This window comes from Zosterops lateralis, assembly GCF_965231275.1.
Source record: "Zosterops lateralis genome assembly, chromosome: 5".
NCBI lineage: Eukaryota > Metazoa > Chordata > Aves > Passeriformes > Zosteropidae > Zosterops > Zosterops lateralis.
In genome coordinates, this window is record NC_139766.1 from 39,953,135 (window position 1) to 39,974,642 (window position 21,508).

Below are 21,508 nucleotides of genomic sequence, written 5' to 3' on the forward strand. Positions count from 1 at the left end.
TTTAAAATGCAGTTTGAAATAGTAAATACATTGGAAAAGCAAGGGTCTTACTTTTGGAAGGCTAGCAGGTGTTCTCAGTTTTGTCCGTGTGCTTTTCATCAATGCCCGTTGCTCAGCTGGTAGCAAGTGATACTTCATAGCTTCAATGAGGAAATCTTTACAAGCACTGCTGTTCTTAACCAATATTTCCTCTTCAACTCTCTGTTTATTAATAGAAGTTTAACAAGGTCTGAGCATGTTAAGGAAGTAAAACAGAAATCACAATCCAAAGTGTAATGAAGCTTACGACCTATCACACAAATGCAGATTAATCTAATTTTTAAGATTATAATTCAACCAGTAGGACACAAATTTGTGGTGGAAATGTGCAGCCACTAAAAAAAAAATCAAAATATGCTGATTGTTAATTAGCAAGTGGAAGAAACAGTGATAGGCAAGGTAAATCACCTTTCTTACAAAAATTTGGCACATTTCTTGATTTTTTAAAATATAGACAGTACAGAATATTTTAAGGTGGGAGTAGCAGAGAATAATTTAACAAACTAGTAAGCCACCCCATGACAATAAAAACCACAACAGAACACAGTGGCAAAAAAAGCCCCAAATCCCACCCAAAACAATCTCACAAATTGGACATTTGTACCACAAAATCAGAATTTTTAAAATAAACACCTACTAACCTATTAATACCTACTAACCAATGTTAATACTGAACTCATATTGTCAATCTTAAATATTTGATCTGACACCAAAATATCCAAATTAGCTTATAAAATTTGAAGAAAATGTATTTTATCTGAACCAAGTAAAAGAATGCTTCCTTTGTCATTAATTCCTAATCTCCTTAAACAACAGACTTAATTCTGAAGTTGAAAATTCACTTATGAGAACAAATATTTTATGAAAAGATGGCATTACAAATGAAACCTAACCTGATCTCAGCGAATTACGTTGTTCAGATTCCTGGTGTGGTAGGACATGCCAAAGAGATAAATTACTTACATAAATCATCCTCTACATGGCAATCCCTTACCTCGGTGTGTCTATGTGCACATAACTATACAAAAGTGGCTGTTTGTTTACTCACTAACATACTAATGACACTGTTGTTTAAATTTAAAATTATCTATCTGGCATTAAAATAACAGAAATATTCACATGCAGTATAATTAGTATTCCTTTTTGCTTACCTGAACTAAATACTCCCGGGAAAGCAAAGGCAGCCGAACATGCTCCATCAGACGTGCCATTAACTCCTGCCTTACATCTTTGTCATGGTTTACCCATGCTATCACTGCTTCAAACACCTTCCAGAAAACAAACAAATCAAGTTCCTTGACTTACAAGGTCATAAGCATGAAAACATCATTGTGCCTCCAAAAATAGTTTTGCTTATACTAAAACTCTAATGTAAGAACAGATGACAGTGGTTACAGCTCCCATTATTTCCATATTTATCAACTAGAGAATTATGAAAGTGCATTATCTGGTATCTTTTTATATCTGCTCCTCTACTGGTGTTTCAAGGATAGCTGTGCTACATTGACAAAATGCACACAGTGACTTCACTGACACTGAAAACTATGCAAAGAACACAGCAACAGGAATGTTACAGTCCTCAAACTTTTCTTCCTTTCTTGGAGAACTGATGTGCCACATCACCATTCAAATGACTTATTATCACTGAGTCTTAGTAGGACAAGTGAGCCCAAGCCTGGTTTTGCCTCCATTGCACAATAGCTTATCATTCACTAGAGCATTAAAACTTTAATTATACTCCACAAAAGCAGCATCACGTGTATTTAAGTGATGGATCCAGACCGTCAGGGGATTACAGGAACAACAACATGGCTTTGCTAGTTGCTGTTTGAGCAGATAATTCTCAGATTCAAAGTTTCAAAAAGGTTTTAACATGAAACACTGCCTAATTGTACAAATGAGTAATCAAACATGCTTTTGAACACAATTAGCCTTATTTGACTACAACTATAAACTTCTCAGAGAAAAGAAAACCAACATATTTGAAATAGATCATAACTGAATTTAAAAAGCTCAAAATGAATACATCCACAACCTGAAAACCATTAGAGGTTTACAGAGATGGCCTGGGCTCACTGAAGAACACAGTGTTTCAAAAAATGGCTTTAAAAGATTGCGATCTAGGCTAAAGGTGAGCCAACACACATTAAACTCGGGTTAGGTAACACCAAGCTGCCATCCCCTGTGCAACCCACATGTGTTCAGTTAGGTTAAACAGCTCACACATACACACAGAGCTTTAAATGCCTTTGTGGGACTGCTGATGTTAAAGTTAATAAATGATATATAATTGCCCTTCACACTTGGAATTATATATCCCAGTAAGCCAAACTCCTGGGGATGTGACTCAGCATGTGTTCTGGTTGTTCTGCTTGAAGATGAGAAGGAATTTCCATTCAATGTAGTTTTGGTGGGTTTTTTTGTTTGTTTTTTTTTTCCAAAGAACAAAGGGTAATGTGATTTAATATAGTTTTAGGATTTTTAAGAATTGAGACTAATTTTCAACATCAGACTGACAACACTTTTGGGAAAAGTCCTTTAAACTTAAGCACAATAACCACTTAATTTCGCTAAGGAAACACAGAACACATCCAAAAAAGTGCACAAGATTAGTAGGAGCAAGCTCGCTCTTTCACATAAAGGAATACAAAGAATAAAGGGTTACAGATTGTCTTACCTTCTCCTCTGAGGCAATTGTGAGCTTGTCACTGGATATCAGACTGCACACCTGCTCTACACCAAGATTGAGGTATTCTTCACTAAGTACAACATCGGAAAAGTGCTGTTCTGTTTGGAGAAAAGAAATAGCTAACACAGAGTGCAACACGTCTCCATGTGCATAACAAGCATTAAAGCAGCAAGGGAAAACAGGAAAATTATTGACTATTCATGCTATTTCACCCTACCTAGAAGCCATACATTGACTTAAAACCTCTTCTATAGGTTAAAGCTTGGTCTCACAAATAGCTTTTATATTTAAAGATTCCTTAACTGAAATATTATAACACCTTATACTAAAAGCATTGTAGCAATTTTCAGATGCTTGCTTCATCTCAATATTTGTCCTTGAGAATTGCCTAAGTCTCATTTTGCTAAATTTGTACACAAAAAATACATAATAAAAACTCCAGAGTCTGTATAATCTGTATGTTGTTGACAAGCATATTTTATAGTTTGATATGAACAATGGTTGATTCTTTAGAACCAACCAGCAGTGTCATACAACAAGTCCTGTTGCATCTCTCAGAGCTTCTCCAAGGTCACAAAATATTGCATATTGCAATCTCTCCAATATGCAGAAGGTATGTAGTTTTTCTTAGTTTTTTTAAACCTCAACTCAAATAAAACTGAAAAAATGTTTCCAAGTTGTCATTCAGATATTCAGTTGTCCCCTCCTTTCCTTAAAATTACTTTTTATGGCATTCTTTTGTTTAAAAAGTAGTTCCATTAATTTAAATTATTTTTCCCCTTCTTCTGCTATTCTTAACAGAAGTTAGAAGGGACAACTGTTACTAAGAACTTAAGAGTTCTCTCAAAATTCGAATAAATAAAAAGAGGCCAGCAAACGTACTCAAGCCAAGGAACATTTTATAGCTTTTTCAATCACTCTATTAGTACTACTGTAACTAAGACTCCATACTTGAGAAAGTTTCTAAGCTGTTAAAAAATTTTAAAGGATGCTGAGTGCTTAAGTTCAAGAAGTCTAATTTTTCAGTTTAACTTTGCAGGGTACAAGAAACAGCTGTTTTAGATGCAATCATTATTGGTACAAGTCCCTCTAATTCTGCAGCATTCTCTTATGATAGAATTTTCTGCAGTACTTTGGCAATGGGAAAGAAAGGATGAGAAGAAATACTATTGATTTTTATAACATCCCCATTACTTTTCCACTGTGCAAATCTTCTTGTATCTGTTTTCTTTTCAGACAAGTATTCAGTTTCTCAAGCTAAGTATCTGATGAGTTTTATTGTTTGCAAATTGAAATTGAGAAAGGTAATTTGTATAGATTATCTTTACGATAAACTCCAAATTTCAGATGACAGTGACACAAAGCAGTATGCCTGACCCTGTACTGAGAAGCTGAGCTTAGGAGCAAGCAGAGAGGGGAAGCAACACACATCCAAATCTCAAACAAATCTGAGGTTCTGAAGCACTGTTCATCTTTCCTTGAGAAATACAATGCAACAATGGATCCCAGCCAACAGGATATATTTCATGAATTACAAACACCTGGTTGATTTTATAGACTCACCAAAGACTTGCCTTTTAAAAGTTGATTTAGATTTATGTCATGTACTAAAAGTAGGAAGACATCCACCTTCTAAACCAAGAGAGGTGAAAGTTGAGAATTTTCAAAGTAATACAATGAATGTGAGGCTGTCTCCTGTTTTCATGCTAGATATAAGAACTATAGAACAGGATCCAAAAAAATCCAGTGCTCAAACAAAAATTGTTTACTGGGTGTCATAAAGCATAAAACATGGCACATGGTCAAGAGGAGGAGTGAAAAAAAGGAGAAACACTAAACCAAACTACTCAAGCAACAGCTACAGATCCTCAGGTGAATGAATTACAGACAAAAGAGAAATGGAGGAGATCTCTACCTAAATTTTAGTCGTCAAAAAAGAGGTAAGATGAAATAACTTGTCTCGTAAGAATCAGATTATTTGTTGTCAAGGAGACAGTTGTTACCGGTTGATAGATAATGTTTGGGGAAAAGCCAATTTCAATTACAGCTGCATGGATTATTTAAAATAATTAAAAACTGAAAAAGGACAAGAAAATGTAAAATCAATTAAATCCACCAATGGCAATTTATGTAATGCTGGTTGAAGTGTGGAAGACAGAAGGCTTCATTATATATAAAAATTATGCTTATGAAATTCAAACTTTTTGCATCCTTTTAGCAAAAAGGATATCAGCATCTTTGAAATAACATGATACAGTACTAAAATTTCAAGAAATCACACTTAGATGCTCTTTTCCCAGGATTGATGAAAAATAGTACTGGAGGTATGTGGATTTTTTTGCCTTCTGGGTTAGGATTTGTATTAACTAATATTACTGCTGCCATCCTGAAAGCTTCAATACTCTTGAGATATTAACATCAAACATAATGAAACTTATGCCTAAATGATTAAATATTTCATGCAAGTGTCCTCTGTAAAATCTCAAATTATCTTGGTTTTTATTTATTGCATTAGAGAACACACTTCTTTCTTTATGAATATCTCTTAGAGAAGCAAAGAGAGAACTATTCAGATGGAAGTTTCCATGAAAGAATAAAATATTATTTTTTCCCAAATCAGAATTTTCCACACAGTATGCAACTTTGACAAATTTATACTGGAATCCTGCCCCATTTCTTGCCTCTTTACCCAGAAATTGAAGCCAGCTGGCTCCAGAATCTGGCAGCCTGGAAACAAGCTGGCTTAGGACATCAGAGCCTTGGCTTCTAAATTCCCACTTCCTAAGCATGTAAAGTCCTCTTTCTTTATTATCAAGACTAAACTGTGTCTTTGAAAAAAAAATCAATTTTAGGACATTTCTAAAATATCTGTTCCAATTGCATATGAAAAACAGATTTTCACATTTTTGCAATGAGTCAATTTCTATCTGAATAGCTAAAGATCTGTCCTTGTCTGCCCTGTGCCAGTAGGGTGGCAAACAAAATGAAAGTCTTTCACAACATGAAAGGGGCTAGTAACAAAAATATCTGGAGGTACAATAAATAATGCCCGTGTGAACAGCATAGAAAGAAAATAGGAGCTGTAAATGTATCCCTTTTTGGTATTTGTTGTTCTGAGTCTGGAGCTATACATGCGCATGCAGCAAAAAGCACTTGATACCTCTTTTATCCAAAAGACACACAAGTCTGGCTATACAGATACTGCCATTAACTTTATATTTTTTAATTACATAGGAAGGAAAGCTACATCTGAAATCTGCACAAGATATTTTATGCTTTAAACATTTATGGATTAATTCACAATGTCACATGGAGATTTTTTTTTGTTGTGTTTTGGGGTTTTTTTGTTTGTTTTTGCTTTTGCTTTTTTTGTTGTGTTTTTTTTTTTCTTTTTTTTTGTTTTTGTTTTTTGGTTTTGTTTGTTTGTTTGTTTGTTTGTGTTTTTTGCTTGGGACAAAATGCCTTTGCTATTGGCCTATTTTAAGGCACTGGCCAAACAGGAACCCCAGCTTTGTTTTAGAGGGATAGACACAAGCTCTGCCAGTTGGAGAACCAGCAGAAGCTAAAACTGCAGAATCACATTTTTTTCAAAAAAATCTGATTTATTTGTCAATTTTATGCTTAAATAAATGTTTTTTAGAACATGATGAAATTCACAACAGCCAAGGCAACAGCAGCGTAGCAACAGACGTTGCTACTCAGAATAGAATCATAGGAATGATGCTGACAACTCCATCCTTTCCATGCCAGGCATACAGTTGTACACAAGAACAGTCTACAGAAGACATGCACACTTCCAAATCTTGCCAGGGCTCAAGTTTTAGACTATGAGCACCAAATAAAGAATACTGTTATCTCACAGTCAAATACACTGCAGCAACCCCTGCATCACAACACACTAGGATTCCCGAACAAAAGAATCTTCAACATCTCAGCACAGCACTAAAAGCCAAAAAGATTCACTGTGCCAAGCCTCAGAGGACACCTCTGCCACAGATCTCCCAAGGTTGCCAATGCCCATACTGCCCTGTGCAGTGGGTGAAATACATTATTATTCTTTGGTTAAAACTAAGAAACATGTCAGGACGTAAGCACTGAGAAAGGGTCTCTCTAGTCCAAGATGGCACACACCTTTTCATTAAAAGGCTTTACCAATTTATTTTCAGGTTGTACATAACATTACAACACCTATATAATGCACTGCTTTCTCAGGAAAATTTGTTATTTTGTGAACATCCTTTAACACTATGTAAGACATATCCCAGACCAAAACTGAGGACAGACTAGCAGTGCTCATGCCACATACTCTTCCTAGAAATCCTCACAAAAGAAGGATGAGAGGTCTCAGCTATACAGCCTCTGACTGTACAAGTGTAACAAGACTCAGTGCAGGATTGCTTTCTGGAACATCATGAGAACAGATGGCATCTCCAAGTTCAACTGCAACACAAGCTCATTCCAAGTAACCTGTATCAATTGTCCACTATTGTCAGATCATAGGTGCGTATAAATGACTCTCCTAGAAATCTTGCTCTCTGCTGCAAAGGACAACCCACCACAGGAATATGAAGCTCCAGTTTTAGTGGAAGTTGCATTTTCATTCCCATTATTGGAAGGAAGTTATAGAGTTTCACTTTTCTAAACTTCTGATCCACTGGTATCCATTTGTTTTTATATTATCATTATCTGTTAGCAGGACTATCTCGCCGTCTCTTTTTTCTAAATCTAAAATAGCAAGTGTAACAAAATAAAGACTGGGAAAAGTTACAAAACTAAATATTTTTTATTTTCTCTAGCAGGGTAATATTTTCACTGTTTTTTCAATCTATTAATCCTTTTCTGTACTCTAATATTAATTTCTGGAGCCTTAATCCCAAAAAGTGTGCTCTGCGAGTTGAGCTGCCTGTGATGCAAAGCTTAACTCTGAAATGGCATAGCCATGTATTTTTGGCTCAGACTTTTGAGAATTTTTTTTTTTTTTAGTTGTAAGAGAGCTGTGACAAAGTACAAAGGGCCATTTGAGATAAGGATGGGGGAAAAAAGAAGCTACGATGGCTGAGATACAGGCAGTAAGTAGCCTGAAAATTCAGGAGGAAAAACATTGACCTGAAAAGGTACAGAACTGTATGAAAGGAAATCAGGGAGTCAGCAGACAAATTCAGCAAGACTGATGATCAGCCAATTCCAAGGAGAAATGAAGGCCAATGCTGGATCCCTGGATCCTTTTATCAGGAATACTGAGCATTCTGGTATTCAGCCCAGTATCCTGCATGTCCCAACTAGGACCAATAAATAGCTTCCCTCCTCTTTTCACTTGTCTGTGTTCTGCTTGCAGACACTCTCTGAGCACAGCAAAGGATGCCTGAACAAATGACCCTGGGAATGAGAGTTAACAGGTGGACACAGTTCCTGTGCTCTCAAAACACATTTAACCAATACTGCACTCAAGGTCATGCCAGGGCCTTAGAATTTATATCTCTAGAAAGTAACTATACAAATACAAGCTTCAACAACTAAACTGAACAAAGATTGTTTAGACGTACCTGAAGTAATTTAGAGGTTTAGTTTAGAAATAACTAAGGCCCAGTCAGAACAGAAGTTGGAAAAAATAATTTGAAACTCAAAAGTAAGCAACAGCTGTACCAAAACATGTTCCCTAAAACATTAAATAGCTGAACCTTAACTCTAGTTAATAAATGTATGTCTTACTTCCTATTGCACAAAAGGTCAAAAATGTAATAGTTTTTTGGATTTAATATTGTATTACTCAAAGTCAAAAGGATTTAATTAAAACCTTTTGCATAGATGTCTAAACAGAAATATCACAAAGTCATTCAGTCATGTACACATCACAACTTCTTGAGTAAAGTAGGCATTACAAAAGCTAGTACTTTCAAAAACAATCTGAAAAGCTTTTGAATTTTTTAATTGATATATCAATCATTCTTGATAGAAATACTATAATCTCCTGTGATTTCAAAAAAAATCTATACCACAAAACAGAATTTCTAGGAATGAAGACAACTGAAAGCATTCATCAAAATCCTTGCCTTTCTGAGGTCTAAATTTATTCAAGGCAATAAAAAGCCTATTATTTGGACCTGAGTTGAAGCACTTAGTGCTTTATTTCAGGAAAATCATCTATAACTCTATACTAATTGTTAATTATGCTAATTGGTCACTGTACATTTTAGGAAACTTATGAGAAGCAATACAGTGGTATGTATTTTTTTCTACAGCCTTATCAGGATGTTTAATTTTTAATTCTCTTTTTTGTATTGCTCTTGTTCTAAGCCTGACAGTGCTAGGAGGAGGAAGGCAGAGCAGAGAGTGGACGCGACTGTGCACCCTGACTATACACAGCATATTTATCTCAAGAGTAAGAACAGAGTGTACATTGCTTTAAACTCCACCCCACAGACACAGAAAATACACAATAAGAGTTGAGCTGGCAGTTTGTCATACAGGCCTGCAGTACTCCAAGAATACAATGGCAATAAGGGAAGCTTTTGGGGGAAATTTGGCAGAAATGGAAGGTGGTTTGGTTATGGAAGAAAAGATAAGGTTAGTATCAAGCATGAAAATAGGAGAGTTGGAGAGACAGATGAAATACAAGATTCAAGTGGATGACACTATAGGTACCCTTTATAGTAGGAAATTTCAAGTCTTTGGCTAGATGAGCAGGATTTTCAGAAGATAAGTTGATAATATAATACCCAACATTACATTTCTTGCTTCTTCACTAGTGCAGTGCAGGAGCTACCCCTTCTCCCAATGCCTTTTTCTTATTTCTTCCCCCATGTAATTCCTACATTGACTTGTGACAGTTGTCAGAATTTTAATTCATCTTTCCTGATTTTCTCCCCTAAGTGACAGTGCAAAATTTTAAACAGGAAGCTAGCTTCTTTCTGGATTATAAATGGCTTGGACTCTGCAGAGTCAAAATAGTCTGTGAAGATGCTGCTCCATTCAGCTTAAATATAACTATGGGCCAGCCAGCACATTTTATTTCTCTTGAAGACATTCAGATCAAATGTAGTTTTCATCAGGAGATACAGATCTGCAATACCTTGGATAAAACTCGGGTTCCTCTTAGTGGGGTTGGGTGGCATGGAACCCACCCACACTGACAGATATCAAGCTGTGTGCTCTACTAATGATAACTTGCCTGCATATGTGTTGGCCTTGCTCAAGAGATCTGTGCATGCATGCATGTCAGCAAAAGCACGAATCCCCAGGCAATTGATAGGATGAAGCTGGGATTCCAAAAATTCACAGCAAGTCCTCTTCACATCCTGCAGTTGCAAGAGACCAGCTGCTGGGAGCAGTACCTGAAAGGAAAAGCAACAGCTGGTTAATGTTCCACTTCAATTCTGAGGTTACACAAGAGTATTATCAATATTAAGAAAGCAAACCATTAAAAACCAAGACTAAAACAAAGAGGAAGATTGCAGCATTATGCAACTGAAGAAGTTAAAATCCAGCACAAGTATGATTTTACCTCCCTACAGATACCATTTAGAATAACAAGCAACATCTCTACCATTGTGTTCACTGGGGAAGTCATTCCACAAACTGTAGCTTACACTTTATTTAAACTCTTCCCGGTACTCATTCACAATTTCCCTTCTTATATTTCCCAGCATTTCATAATTACATCTCTTTTCCAAGCCTTCAATGTCAGATATTTTTAAAAGAGTTTTCTAGACCATGATAATGTAAATCTTATTTGCATGCAAGCACTGGACATTGTACATTTTTTTTTTTTGTTAGCATCAAAAATAAGCATCTTTATGCAAGAGATTCCAGTAAGGACAGAATCCAGCTTCCCCAGAACTCTGTGACCTTCTTGGAAGAATGATAATTCAAGATTGTCTGGCAATCAATATAGACAGGAAAAATGAAGGATTATGCATTTAACAAGAGTTTGATTTGAATATCAACTGTTAATGAAAGAGAAATGAAGAAAAGACACAAATGTGATCACACTGAGATACACAATTTATTGCTAAGCAAAATACTTTAAAATTAGTTTAAATCTTAGATAATTCTTGAAAATATTTAGTAAGTCTAACAAAGTAAATGGAAAAGATGTAATAAGCATAAAGGTCAGTGTCACACAATTCAGAACAACTTTAGTAAGCTTAAAGGTTATTAATTACAAGGTTGAAAGAATACAGTGAAATAGTTTTATTTTAACATATGTCTATGTAAACGTTAAGATAATGTTACTAATACAATTTATATTACCAGAACACCAGAACACTATGATTAGTTGTAACAGTGAGTAGACAAATTCATATGATAGTTAATTCTATGATAAGATATAATCATTAACTTACGTAACAAAAATCAATGTTAGATATCTACTACAAGTATTTATTTATACAACTTGTCCCAATGAAGCAAACATTTCATACCTGCTCACCAATTCAGTAACTAATTCAAGGACAGTCCTAGATCATTTTAGGCATATTATCAGTATAATTGAGCAAATAATTCTGAGATCAATCTTTGACTGCATAAATGGATCTAGTAGAAAAATATGTAAAATTATCATCAAATCAGAATACAAAATGGAAAGATGAAATTTGAAAATAGCATGGAGAAAATAATTTAATATTTGTATTCACAGTTACCCTGGCTTACTTATGTTAACAGTAAAGGAATGTTACAAGAACCAGATCACTGTTCGTTATGGGAAATTTACATCAGTTATGAGATCACTGTAACTGAGCTTGGAAAGTTAGACATTTCAATACATTTTACTTATCAGAAAACAAAACATTCAAGTCTAAACGTATTTTATATTCTGGTGCTAAAAAGGAAAAGAGAGGCAAAGTGCATCAAATTTATCTCGTTGAATTACACATTGGGCTTTGGTTACTAGGCAACAAGAGCTGTGATAACATCTAGCTATTTTCATTTGTACCTATAGAACTGTTGGTCTGAAAGCCGTAACAACCTGCATTCAAAAACACAGTTCCATCACAGTCAGATTTACTCTGCTGAAGCCAGGGGCAGAACTAAAGAAGGAAAAAAATACTGAAACAACCTAAACTCCTCACAAATCCATAAGAAAAAAATAAAATAAAAAAAAGACTACAGTAAAACTGCAGTACAGATTAAGTTTAACTGCTGCTGACTCTAAATTGGTCAGTTATAGCTCAGATTTATTTCCAAAAATAGCCAGTAGAGGGTATCATAACTTTCCTTTAAAGATCAAACATACTGTAATGCGCATTCTGCTTTGTACCGCAAGAAATGCAGAGGTGAAAAAAAAAATCCCTGAATTCTTGTTTTATGGAAATGTATTCTCATCATGTTTTTTTTTTTTTTTAGAATCAAACGAAACTGAATAGATTATTATTACAGATAGCAAATAAGAAATTATGTATCCTCTTTGTGTCAAAATTGAGGTGGTGAATCTTGGAATGACTGCTAGATTTCCTAGAGCAAATGATTTAACCCTTACAAGCATATGAAGGCTCTTCTTTGGTTATTTCCTTTTGGTTCTTCCTGCAGTGACATGACATGCCTATTCCCAAAGCTCTGTGCACCCATCATGCTAAATACATCTTTCCAACCCCACTGAGACAAAAAGGACTGTGACTAGGTGCAAGGATTTGTTTTAAAATCTACCTGCAACGTCACCTGCATAGTCAGGAGGGATCCCCTTAAGGCCTGGAACTTGGATCTATCTTTTCACTGGAGTAAATCCAAGCCCTTCACAAAAACTCAACTAAATCATCAATCTGTAAATGAGGCTGCTGCCCTCTCCTGTGGCCCTTCAGGTACCTGCCAGGAGTATGTCAGGGACTGAGGGTACTAATGATGCCTGCAGCTTTTCTCCCTCCTTTTTTACCTGACAGCATTATGACTCTGTTCATCTTTGTGCAGCTGGACACGTGCACCTCACCTGACCAAAACATGTGTTGAGTTTGGAAGTGAGGAGCAGCTGGTACAAGCAGGCACCTCTCCAGGTGCTCACATGTGCACCAAGAACATGTTTACAACAGTCCCAAAGAGATACAACCTGCCTCACTGAGGAACAAACCTCTACAAGGAAAGAAAGCTCAGAGGAGATGGGTAAGGGTGATAAAACTGGGGGAAGAAATACAAGAATGAGCATCTAGTGGCATAAAGAAAGTCAAACTTATCTCCACATAAGGGGGACTGGAGGGTGACTTTTCTTTTAGATACATGGCTCTACCAGGAAGTCATCAGGTTATGCAAACAGCCTTTTCTAAAATAATTACCAGCATATAAGGTCTCCCTCAGCTAGCCAGGCCAGCAGGGGGAGAAGTAGGTATGTAACGTGGCTCAGTCCCACTAAAACCGAAAAACCAACAGAAGGAGCCCTCAAGAGAGCAATAGGCTTGAGAGGGCTTTAGTCACATATTCCTTCCTGGTGAATTGGAGATACCCACCATCCTGACAGTGGGCATATATAGATCAGTAACAGGAATCACTTTTGCATAGTGATCCAAATGTATATTGCAACTGCTATGTCATGCTTGTGTTGTGATTTCAGCATATTGCAGTGTGTCTCTACTAAATCAAAACATAACACTATGTAGTACCAAGTAAACTACTATGTAGTTTACTTCACAACAGTAAATTTCACGGCAAACATTAAATCCCCATCAAGGACTATCCAGAAGAAGCTGGTCAGAGCAGCTGCCCTGGAGTGCCTCCATAGCAGACAAGGGTCTCATCCCACCTGAGGGCTGCTAGAGGACATGCCAGGCACAGCCCCTGGTCTGGTGCCACTTCTTGAACACACCAGGTTTTAGTAACTGCCCTGTTAGCTGAGAATGGGGGAACAAGTCCAGTGGAAGGAGCCACCAGGATGATCAGAGCGCTGGAGCATGTGATATTACAAGGAGAAGCTAAGAAAACTGCGTTTGTTCAGCCATAAAAGAAAAAAAGAGAGACCTTATTACAGTCCACGGCTACCTAATGTGAAGGTAGAGAAGAGTGAGCTGGACTGTTCATGAAGATGCACAGCTGTAGGACAAGGAAAAGTAGAAACATAATAAAATCTCAATGGAAAAAAAGGAGTTAGGTTGCTTTTTCTGTTTTGTGTTGTGTTTTGCTGGGTATTTTTTTAAGTGAGACTGGTTAATCCCCAGAACAGGTTGTCCCAACCAGCTGCAGAATCTCCATGCCTGGGAGATATTATAAATTAAGTGAACAGGGCTCTCAATGTGCTTTTAAAAAGCTCAATGAAAAGTAAAATTCAAATTGATTAAAGTTTTCTGCCTGTTAATTTAAATTAATTTGATCCAGTAATTTTATATCCATCCAAGCACTCCTTTGCACTCCTTTTCATACCTTGAGGTTCTCCTAGACAGACCACATTGTGATACCTGACATATGAAGATGCTCAAGACAATATTTTCTTCTTTACTACTTCCAAATTTCTTGTGATCATCTTACAATTTCTGCCAGGAATGTTTGCCAAAATTCAAACTGATAGCCACCAAAACCACATTAAGATCAGTATAATGTCATAGGAAAAGAGTGAAAGATCATATTGAAGCTTTTGAAAACAAGATGCCACTACATAAACAAACCCAACATTTCTCAGAACACTGAAGTACTTTTCAAGCAAACAAGCCAATAAAAATCAGAGCAGTGTGTGCCAAGAGAATTGAAGAGTGTGCTGTCTAAAATAGAAAAATTCCATTCTTTACTGCATGGAGAGAAAAAAACCAGATCTGTAACATCAGGAAAGATACTAATCTAGAAATGCAGATGCAGGAGAATCCAAGCACACTACAATACAACACAGAAGTACACAGTTACATTAGCAAGTTACATCCTTGCTAATCACAGATATTCCGTACTTTCAGTTACATTACAATGAAGTAAATTTCAGAGAACAGCAGTTATGTTAATATCTGTAATAAAAATATCCCGAGGAAATAAGATTAAGGTTTAACACTTATTTCTAAGTTTTAAATAACCATTTCAGCAAACTAAGCTCCTTCATTTGCTGTTCACATTATCACAGCACAGGGAAGAAGGAAATTAACATAGTGGTTAAATGTAACCCAAATTATCTTATTTTTTTTCATTTTCATCTACATGCATCTGTGCTGTAATTAAAATTGTAGTTTGTAACTGAAGTGTAGTCTAAATTCTAGTAAAATCATTCAGCACGGCATTGAAATTATGCTATTTAGGAGTATGCATACAAAAACATGAAAATAGACACATATTTTAAGGCATCTGTGAGATAAAATATGGAAGTTTCAATTTTGGAAAATTCAACCCTACTTGAATTTCTGTACAAACAACATGTGCATGTTAAGTGCAGTGTTCCAGTGTGAAAATACAAATATAAGAGGCTGCACTGGAATTAAAGATGTGCATGAGCTGCGAGTTTAGAACATGATGTCATGTAGCCTATGAAGTATACCTTTTGGATATCTTAACATCCTCAAGCCTATTGCACAATGAAGACATGGATGCATTAATTGTTCCTTTAGCTTAACGAGCCCCATAAAAATCTCCCTAAAAATCAGGTGCAGGTGGAAGTTTCATACTGTCACAGGAAGGAATCAGATCACAAAACAGTCCTATTCCTTCACATTCCCCTTGTACAAGATACAAATTAGTAGAGCACCACTTCAGTAGAAAATGGTTTAATAATCATGAAAATGTAATACTTTAAATTATTGACATGATCTACAAAATACTAAAGAGCTCCCAACTTGGAAATCAGTGTGACAGATTAAAATGGAGGATAAAGAATAGGTAACTGCTTTACATATCCACTTTTTAACTTGCATCATAATCTGTACTGAAGAGTCCACTTCAGTTACTGACATGCAATTGATAGAAGTAACCAATTTGCTCAAAAATCAGCTTTTGAGGAGACGGCATCTTAGAAGATTAGTCTGAACAAACTACTAATTATTAATAAAAACATTAGGTACAGAGGTGGGTTTTCTGTTGTTTTCTTGGGATTTTTTTTTTTGAAGGGGGATGGTGTGGAAGTCTTTCGAGGGATTTGGGATGCAGTTAGTGGTTGCTGAAGTGCAGAAACAAGATTCATGAAACAAATGAAATTACAGAAGAGTCACTTATTTAAGTAATACACTATAATGAGGGGTATCCATCTGGTCTACAAGAGAGAATCATGCAGTCTTGCTTGGCTTCATGGTTCTCCTACATCTTCTCTACCAGAATAGTGCCTTAACCATCACATGAAAGTGCATTTTGGCATAAGCTTTCACACAAGAGAGACAGATTGATTTCCTAGTCTGATGGCTATTTTTGTTAACAGTCAGAAGTTAGTTTAGCCTTTCATATCCTTTTCTTCTCTTAAAAGATACTGGCAATAGAAATGAAACATTCTCTCACTAGGAGTAAAACATTATGAACCTAAAATAATTTTAGTTAGAATTTTAGATTTTTCCTTCAGTGAAAAAAAATTGTAGGCATTTTGATTTTATAGGAACAAGGTTCTTGATTTGAAGTCTGGCCACTGAATTTAAGTATGTGTATAGTAAGTTATCTAAAATGAAAGCTCAGAATCCTTCATCATACTTTAATTAATTCAGTTTTTGGAAGATTATACAACTGCATAAAAACACCATCATATTTTCTCAGGGACAGTATAATTTAAACGAGACTAACTCGAGTCTGAACAAAGCTACTTCTGATATTGTGTCATTCAGGAACTGGACAATTTGTTCTTTAATTATGGTACCAGAAGTGCTACCCAGTCAAATCATACACACAGCTACCCTGCAAAAGGATTAGAAGAAGCTGAAAAGATTAACTAGGCAGGATAACATAACTCGCACTACATGGTCTGCTTTCCTCCTGCAAAGGCTGACCCACATAGAGAATCGCTGCATCAGCTGATGCTCTGAGCTTTCCATGAGCTTCAGCCATGGGACTGAACTGCAGCATCTCAAGCTCCAGCACCAGACCACCCTCAGCTCACACTCCACTGACACATACAATCACTTTGGGTGTACCAAAAATTACCATGATAGAAACGTTTTCAAAAGATTGCCAAAAACTGAAGATGTAAAGGGTTGACAAAAAACCTAAACATGTTAATTTGCTGTTTCCTAAAGTATACAAAAAACCCTTGAAGAGGTGGGGAGAGGGGAAGGAAAGAATTGTTGGTTTGCTGAGGCTTTTTGTACGTTACAGACTGACTTGTGACAAACAAGGTTTGTTCTCCTAGTATAAATGAACGTTTTCTGGTAATTTAAAAGAGAGGGCTTGAAAAGCCATTTGCAAAATCCTAAACCTGTGCAGGAAACAAACAGCAGCATAACTGGGACAGTAGATTGTGAGCCTTTGCTTGCTCTATTATTTCATCCTCTGGCACAGAAGATCCATCTATACTACCAAGTCTTAAAGTAATACAAAACCAAGAACTAAGGACAACAGAAATAGCATGAAGTAGAAATGATTTCTGTGCATGGTGCTTATCTTCAATACAAAAATTATGTCAAGATTAACATCTAATATGCAGTAAATGGTCCTTCAGTGGACTCAAACCACATTTGATTACTTCGAGCTTTTACCATAATTATGTTTTTGTAGTTTATTAAGATAATCTTTTACTTATCCTTCAGTTTCCTACAACAGATCATAATTATATTCTAGAAATGTCACAGAGGATTTCCTCGAAATAAAAGCATTAAACTTAGTGACAAATTTCATAAATGCTTTAATCTAGATGTGCTTAAAAAATTCAGGTATGTAGAGTCAAAATTCTCAAAGTAAATAGCATCTACAGCATCCCATTTATTTTTTCTTTGCAGATGCAGTCTAATACATACATTTCATGATTTCAAGCACAACCAATATCAAGAAAACAGAAATATTTTCAAGGAAGCCTTTATGCAGCTTCTCAAATTTCATCTTGTGTGTCACAGCATATCCTGAATCCACATGGAAGTAAGAGACGTCAATCGTGGAGTCTCTTTAAGTGACTTAATTTACTCATAATAAGCACCTTGAATTTTACAGGGAGTTGGACAAGCATTCATTTGAGCAAATGACTTCTGCACTTTAAGTTGGCATGGGCTACTTTTGAGGTTTTGCCACAAAAGGTAGCTTTATGGTCATACAAAGAAAGAGAGACATGGATACATGCCTACAAGAAAGGTTGCAGCTGAGACAAAAGTAGCTGCTTTCATCCAACTTGACATAGAAGCATCTCTAGCACCGCCTAGCAGTGTGATGATTTTAAAGACTCAGAATAAGTTGTACAAACTTGCGGTCTGAGAAGGCAGTTTACATGCCTTCATTATTAATCGTTAGCCAAAGGGCAACCACATCCTAGCAAGGCAAGATGAAGGAATCAGGTTTTAGAATCACAAAACTTGTGATGTCAGCCTGATTACTTCTGACCTACCCAATGGTCATCATACCTGATACTCTTTATTTCTGCCTTTTTTTTCTATTTTTAAAAATCATAGAATGGCGTGGGTTGAAAGAGACCTTTAAGACCACCGAGTTCCAACCCCCTTGCTATAGGCAGGGACACCTTCTATTAGATCCAGTTGCTCAGAGCCCCATCCAACTCCGCCTTAAACACTTTCAGGGGAAGAGCAGCCACAAGCTCTCTGGACAAACAGTCTATTCAAGTCTGTAAACTCTTTTAGGCCACACCAGACTTAGAGATTGTTGCTATAATACCTCTCAATGGAATCCCAATCGCAGCTGGCCCATAAAACAAAGAGTTTAAAATATTTTCCAGGCTAGTCTAGAACTATAAAGTTTTCCAGAAAAATGTTCAAACAATAGGTAAAATCCAGGCCTTCTAAAATGAAAAACCAACATCTCCCTACTCAACTGCACAAGAAAAAAAAAAAGAAATCTCAGTTTCCTTTCTACAGAAGGAAATGGCAAAAATTTTGCCTTTGTTAGAACAGTTTTTGTCTAGCTCTGCTACAACTGGCTAGGGATGGATCACCTCCAGTCTGAGTCACACTGGAAGCAATTTGGCACCTGGTTCAAGACAGAATCTGTTATGTCCTCCAACCTTCCCTAGAATGTGGTTAAACCTAGTATTTACTGAAATGAAGCTTCACAGCACTACTCTGCTTGCACCAGCACCATCCCTTCCCTGTCTTCCCATCTTCTGAGGAAAAGGGGAAAAGGAAACCTAGGATAGAGAGGATAAGAACAGGTGAACTCACCCCAGATGTGGACCTCATATGGTCTCACCTAACTAGAGAGGTAAACCGTAAGAGGTAAAAATACCTGCTTTGAAACACTATCTAATCTTTGCTTTGCTAATGCTTTGAAACACTGTCTATCTAATGGTAACACGGGTATCATTTCCAAGGTTCACAGGTAATCATTTCCAAACCAACCAGCACAGCCAGAAAGCAGCACTGCCCACCTTGGCATCCTAGGCAGCTGCACTCACGCGTTTTGCATGTCTTCTATTTGTTTAGGCAGTAACCTTAAACATAATAACAACTACATGTATGGACTTATATGCTTTTATGCACTTCTCTTTAGGTATTCTAAAGAAAAGCTTGTTATCTTTCAGCATAAATTAGTAACTCATTCTTTCACTCTTTACAAGTGTATGTAGAGTCTTTGAAACAAATAGACACTGGAAGAAAAATAGGAGACCTATTTTAGTCAACTCACAGTCAATCTAGAAAAGGACTGAATTCCCTTCCTCTCTCAAATGATAGCTTTTCATGCCTTTAATGGTTTTAAGCCTTTCCCCAAAGTATGCTATTTCTGTCATACTTTAGACCATCCAACAGCGTTCTAGGTGATAATGCAGATTTAGACAATGACATACAGATACTGCTGTGCCATTTTTTATGCTTTGTTTTAAAGACAGTATTTTACAATACAAATTTTACAGAAGTTTTTCTAAGGTGACTACAGTATGTTATCCTATACTAGGAAAAGCTGTTAATGTAAAACATAGCAATACGTAGGAGTAATTCAATTTTTTTCTTTTTATGCATTACTTTACACTTTCCAGCATTAATTTGGATCATGATAGCCTGACATCTAGCTTAGCTAGAAAGCAGTGAGATTTTCTATTTTTGCCTGATCTTGAAAAAATTACTTAAACCAGTTCATCACCTACATCTTTTGCTACCTACTTTTCAAAACTAAAGGAAATAGGTCCTTTGGAAGCCAGTGACACGTTACAATCACTTTGATACAGCAAAACCCAACTGTTTATTCCTATTTGTTCCTTTCCTCCCAAGGGATTTTTGATCTATTTATTGCTCATCATGTGACAATTTAGGAGGGACTATAACTAACTTGACTTTCAAAAGCCTTTGATATGGTTATTTCTGGACCATGCTAAGAATTACAGGAGGTTTTTAATATCTATGCACAACTCATAAATAGAATCCTGAAACATATGGGAACTTTGAACTTTCTTTATCTCACCTGCCACTAACAAAAACCAAATCCTTGATATCTGTATAATGCATAGGTGATTTACTTTTTTGACATTGTGGTGATTTACTAACACACAAGCTGAAATTCCAAGGAGTAACCAGCTAGAGAACATAACATGTTCATACAGTCTCAGCCACCTCACTTTAAGTTTCTTTTCTGTGGATATGCAAAGACTATTTTTACAAATATGTCTATAAAATCCTATTTTCTCTAGTGATCAGATGTTTTTATTCATTTGATTTTGCACTTCATTTTTTGACCCTCTCTCTAAGCCTACTCTTGATCTGTAAGAGGATGCACCTTGCACAGTCCCTTGGTGTAACTGGGACTTTCTACCTGAATCAGTTTTTGGCACCTTTCTCGTGCATGGCTCTGACAGCCCACATGCTCTCCTAAATCACTCATTAAAGAAACAATATGCAGGAAACGAATAGATGTTATATTTAGAGCTGCAGTGCTGAGTAAAAGTGTTTTATTCTTTTTATCATTTAAATTAAACATGCCTGTTTAAATCCCTCGGTGACTTCCCATTCACCTCCCACAGTAATCAGAATCACACGCTTCTGAAGTGCAGGATTACAGATCAGTATCTCTTCTGGAACACACTCCTGCCTCAACCCCACTTCTCTCTCACCCCATCACCTCCTCCAAGAGTTTCTGATTCACTCCTTGGCTCTTGCTTAGCCCATGCTGACATAGCCAAGCTACAAGCCTCTTCACTGCCTTTGCCCACAAGTCTCTTCCAAATAAGCAGAAACAAGTGGTTTCATAAACCTCAACCCACATTCTCCCTCCCACAAAACACAACAAATCAAAACCAAAACACAAAAACCAGAACACCCAAACATCTTCTGAAGGTACAGAGATTTTGAGACAGGGGAAATCTGTGATTCAGTCCACAAGACAACAGTCTCTCTCTGGAAGAAATATGACTCTCTGCCTCCTACACACACTGGCACTTCATAGTCCAAGACAGTCTTTTACAGCCTTGGGACAATTTTAATTCACTCTTCATACCTTTTGATCCACATTTTAGACTGTTTTTCCCTCTGGTGCCCATTCTGTTCTGCTTCTCCCTCAAGTATTTCTCTTTGGCACCTATAATCCAGAGTACAACAGCTCAAATGTCCATCCGGGTTCATCTTTTCATTTCTTACAAGGCTCATACTCTTCTGCCTATTTAATTTTCTTTATGAAAAAAGTTCTTGGATCCCCATTCAGCCAGCCAAAAAAAAAAAAAAAAAATAAAAAGTATCATTTGGAAGACAGAGAGAAATTGCAGTAAGATATCTGCAGAAGGGAAAGGAAAAAGAGTAAGGAATGTAAAAATGTGAATACCTCAGGAGAGAGTAT

The 21,508-nt window shown here is 36.5% G+C and overlaps 1 protein-coding gene across 2 annotated transcripts in view; it reads right to left on the reverse strand.

The window, feature by feature from the left end:
- The window catches only part of KLHL2 (kelch like family member 2), a 55,384-nt gene that overhangs the window by 10,137 nt on the left and 23,739 nt on the right, over positions 1-21,508 (reverse strand). For both annotated transcript variants that reach the window (XM_083862412.1, XM_083862413.1), the window contains 4 exons: positions 9,897-10,059; positions 2,717-2,826; positions 1,191-1,307; positions 52-201 (listed from right to left, as the gene is read on the reverse strand). In XM_083862412.1, coding sequence (XP_083718538.1) covers positions 52-201; positions 1,191-1,307; positions 2,717-2,826; positions 9,897-10,059 — 540 coding nt within the window. The remainder of the gene's footprint in view (positions 1-51; positions 202-1,190; positions 1,308-2,716; positions 2,827-9,896; positions 10,060-21,508) is intronic.